Source organism: Plectropomus leopardus, unplaced genomic scaffold (assembly GCF_008729295.1).
Source record: "Plectropomus leopardus isolate mb unplaced genomic scaffold, YSFRI_Pleo_2.0 unplaced_scaffold1578, whole genome shotgun sequence".
Lineage (NCBI taxonomy): Eukaryota > Metazoa > Chordata > Actinopteri > Perciformes > Serranidae > Plectropomus > Plectropomus leopardus.
Window position 1 is genome coordinate 1 of NW_024616922.1, and position 4,176 is coordinate 4,176.

The 4,176-nt window shown below is 47.8% G+C and overlaps 1 protein-coding gene across 1 annotated transcript; it reads left to right on the forward strand.

Annotated features, from left to right (window-relative positions):
- The first annotated feature begins 194 nt into the window (after positions 1-194).
- On the forward strand, positions 195-4,158 carry mkrn2 (makorin, ring finger protein, 2). The gene is made up of 6 exons (XM_042514697.1): positions 195-334; positions 601-734; positions 1,721-1,855; positions 2,492-2,667; positions 3,566-3,631; positions 3,714-4,158. Exons 1-6 carry the CDS (start codon positions 195-197, stop codon positions 3,864-3,866), a joined length of 804 nt encoding a protein of 267 aa, XP_042370631.1. The 3' UTR covers positions 3,867-4,158.
- Positions 4,159-4,176: the final 18 nt, after the last annotated feature.

Genomic DNA, 4,176 nt, shown 5'->3' on the forward strand with positions numbered 1-4,176 from the left:
AGAGAGAGGGAGAGGAGGAGAGAGAGAGGAGGAGAGAGAGGGAGAAGAGGAGAGAGGGAGAGGAGGAGAGAGGAGAGGAGGAGAGAGGTAATCTCCCAGCCAATCAGAGAGCAGATTTTTTTCCGTTTCCATGGTGAGTGTACTTATTGGAAGCTGCAAACATTACTTCCTGTGCAGCAGGTGTAAGAGGTGTGATGTCATGCAGGTATTTCCTCCACGGTGTGTGCAGAGAGGGAAGTCGCTGTCTGTTCTCTCACGACCCGACCAACAGTAAACCCTCCACCATCTGCAAGTTTTACCAGCGAGGAGTGTGTGCCTACGGAGAGCGCTGCAGGTAACACTCGCTTGACAGGTAACAGTCAGCTGACAGGTAATACTCTCCTGACAGAAAACACCTGACAGGTTACACTCACCTGACAGGAAACACCTCACAGGTAATACTCTCCTGACAGAAAACACCTGACAGGTAACACTCTCCTGACAGGTAACATCTAATCCTCAGTTGATCATTACCACACTGAAGGGAAACAGTTACATGGCGCCCTGTTAGTGGTTACATCACTTTCTGTGTGTATTCAGGTGTGTCTGACCTCACTGCAGGTATGACCACATCAAATCTTCATCCAGAGGAGGAGGGGGAGGAGTTTCAGAGAATCACGCAGGTGTTGGAGGGACAAGAGGTGGGGCTTCAGTCAGAGGTGGAGTAAGGAAGACGGTGGTCCTCAGAGACAGAGGTGACTGACACACTCAGATGTATTATCTGTGTTGGATTTGCACATCTAAGAGCCAGCCCTAACTATGAGCCTTATTATAGATGAAAGTCTGAGCCAGCCCTAACTATGAGCCTTATTATAGATGAAAGTCTGAGCCAGCCCTAACTGTAAGCTTTATGAAAGAAGAAACTCTGAGCCTGCCTTAACTATAAGCTTTATCAAGTGGAAAGCCTACGTAGAGACTTGTAGGAGTTCACGGGTGTTTGGGGCCAAGTACAATAACTTCAGTTTTGTCTGAATTTAATATCAGGAAATTACGTCTCATCCAGGCTTTTATGTCCTTAAGGCATGTTTGTAGTCGAGATGATTGGTTTCATCTGGCTTCATAGAAAGATACAGTTGTGCATCACTTGCATAATAATGGAAATTTACAGAGTGATTTCTAATAATGTTTCCGGGGGGAAGCATCGGTAAAGTGAAAAAGATTGTCGAGGAACAGAACCTCGCAGAACTCCGAAACAGACTGTAGCCTGCACGGACCATTGATCAATAATATGAACAAACTGAGAACGATTGGATCAATAGATTTAAACCAGTTTAGCTCCATTCCTTTAAGTCCAGGTCAGTGATCCAGTCTGTGTATCAGGATCTGATGGTCGATTATGTCAAATAACAAAACGGAAACAAGTCTTCTGTCTGAAGCAATCAGGAGGACATTTATTCCTCTACCAGAGCTGTCCTCAGATGGACTGTTGTCATGGAGACAGACGCTGCTGATCAGAGACAAACAGGACATCAGACTTATTTTAGTTATTTGTTAGATGGAAATCTGTTTTGAAAGAGTCTCTTCTGTCTTTCTCCCTGTCCTCCTGTCTGTCTTTCTTTTCTCCTCTCTCTCTGTCCTCCTGTCTGTCTTTCTTTCCTCCTGTCTCTCTCTGTCTGTCCTGTCTGTCTTTCTTTCGTCCTCTCTCTCTGTCTGTCCTCCTGTCTGTCTGTCCGTGTCTCAGTCCTGGGTGTGGACAGTATGTTTGGGTGTCCAGCAGACAGTTTGGGGTCAGAGGTCACGGGGGCGACGGCAGCAGCTCCTCAGTCGTACGTGGACGCCATCAGGACAGGTCTGGACGCCTCAGCCAAGGAACAAGGTCAGATAAAATAGCGGCCTCTGATTGGCTGGTAGTTGTTTGTGATGTAATAAATAGTCCATGATCGCTCGCCCTGATCGTGGTCTGGTCCTGGTTGTGCCGATGCTGTGATCCTGCCTTTGGACAACTCCCTTTCACATATGCATGAGACTGTTATCATCTCTATCAACATCATCATAGAGAGCAATTACTAATTTCACACCTACCATTACTGTAATATGACATGCATCTGTTTCTATTGTTCTGTGCCCCCCCCCCCTCCTCCTCCTCCTCCTCTCTGCCCCCCTCTCTTTCTCTTCCTTTTTTTGCCATGATTGTATTTCATTTGCTATTTACGACATCTATTGCTCGTCTGTCCGTCCTGGAAGAGGGATCCCTCACTATCCTCTACCGCTCTTCCTGAGGTTTCTTCCTCTTTTTTTTCCCCGTTACAGGGGTTCTTTTTGGGGAGTTTTTCCTCGGGTGATGTGAGGGTCTAAGGGCAGAGGGATGTCGTACACTGTAAAGCCCTCTGAGGCAAACCATGTTTTGTGATAATGGGCTATATAAATAAAACTGACTTGACTTGACTTGACTTGATGTGATGTCCTGATTGATAAAGTTTGTCTTGTTAATGTTTACCTGTGCTCTCTGAAGCCTCTCCTCCTGTGGGCGGGGCTTACCAGGACGTCCTCCAGCTGTGTCCCTACGCCGCCGCTGGACACTGTTATTATGAAGAAAACTGTACATATCTCCATGGCGACCGGTGCGAGGTGTGCGGACTGCAGGTGCTCCACCCGCACGACCCCGAACAGAGAAGAGCGCATGAGAAGGTGTGCACGTTACTTTAACCTGACAGAGTTAAAGAAGCAGTTTGGTGATTTAGTTTTTTTTAGGATGATTTCTTCGGCTTTTCAGACGTCTGAGCTCCTCCCCGTCTCTCTGAGACCAGACTTTGTACAGAGGAAACTACCCAGAGCTCAGAACCAGAGCTGAGGGGTGGGATGGAGATGGACCAGTAAATTCAGAGCTTAGTCTATTGGATCAGCTCCCTCTGAACCACCACAGTCCACCACCGCTCCCTCTGAACCACCACAGTCCACCACAGCTCCTGCATCACTTCAGATGCCAAACCTCCTGTCCCTCTCATGCTCCATTTTACCCTCAATGATAACAAGACCCTTAGATATTAGGACTCCATTTCTGGGGGCAGAAATTCTCTTCAACTCGGTGTAGACATGAGATGCTGACTCTCATCTGCCCAGTGTATGCTGGGAGGTCACGGTGTGATGAAGCCAACAGAACCACATCATCTGCAAAGAGATGAGATGCAATTCTGAGGTCCCCAAACTGGACCACTTCCTCCCCATGGCTGCACCTTGAGATCTGTAGAGAGATCCTGTCCATAAATATCACAAACAGGAGCAGTGACCGGCAACAACCCTGGGGGAGGCCAACACCCAGTGGGAACGTTTTTGACCAAATGCTGAGTTTGCAGACACAGCTCTCACTTTGGTCATATTTTAGACCTGTAGGAAGAGACCTGTAGAGTCAACAAACCAGTGAAACTGGGAAGCTTCTGCATACATAAAACATACAAGCACTGACAAAATTAGTGCTCTAAAATAAATACAGTTCATGATGAGCACTGACACCCAAAACACAACTCATTCCACACTGCTACAGGTTTTATTTACCTGTCTGTCTGTCTGTCCGTCTGTCTCTCTGCAGATGTGTCTGCTGGCGTTTGAGGCTGACATGGAAAAGGCATTTGCAGCTCAGCTCAGTCAGGATAAGGTGGGCTCAGTCAGTTGTTTTTTAGGTTTGTATTGGGACTGTAACAGTAACTTATGATGTTGTTGTTGCTGTTGTTCTCCAGGTGTGCTCCATCTGTATGGAGGTGGTGGTGCAGAAGGTGAACCCGTCGGACCGAAGGTTTGGCATTCTGTCCTCCTGCTGTCACACCTTTTGTCTGGCCTGCATCCGTCAGTGGCGCTGCACTCGAAACTTCAGCAACAAGATCATCAAGTAAGACTCTGTTCATGTTGGACGGAGTCTAGGGGGGTATTCCAGAAAGGAGGTTCATCAAACGCTGAGTCTAACCCTAAAACTTAGTATTCGGTTCTGGTTCAGCCGATCTGAATCCGTCCAATCAGCTCTGAGCGTGTTCACTCTGAGTTCGGCGCGTGCACGACCTCGATAAAAAGCCATCATCAACAGAGCCCCGATACCTCGATTCACCGCGGCGACTGCCGACAAACAGAAACCGAGCTCCTCGAGCCCGTCGGAGCTCGAGGTCCTCGTGCTGCCGACGGAGAACACGAGCCCATATTTAGGAAGAA

Bases quoted from the DNA above. Each gene is read 5' to 3' on its own strand.
- mkrn2 (XM_042514697.1), top strand. From the start codon at position 195: ATGTCATGCAGGTATTTCCTCCACGGTGTGTGCAGAGAGGGAAGTCGC. The intron at 335-600 runs GTAACACTCGCT...ACCTCACTGCAG, and splicing joins GCCTACGGAGAGCGCTGCAG to GTATGACCACATCAAATCTT. The intron at 1,856-2,491 runs GTCAGATAAAAT...TGCTCTCTGAAG, and splicing joins CGCCTCAGCCAAGGAACAAG to CCTCTCCTCCTGTGGGCGGG.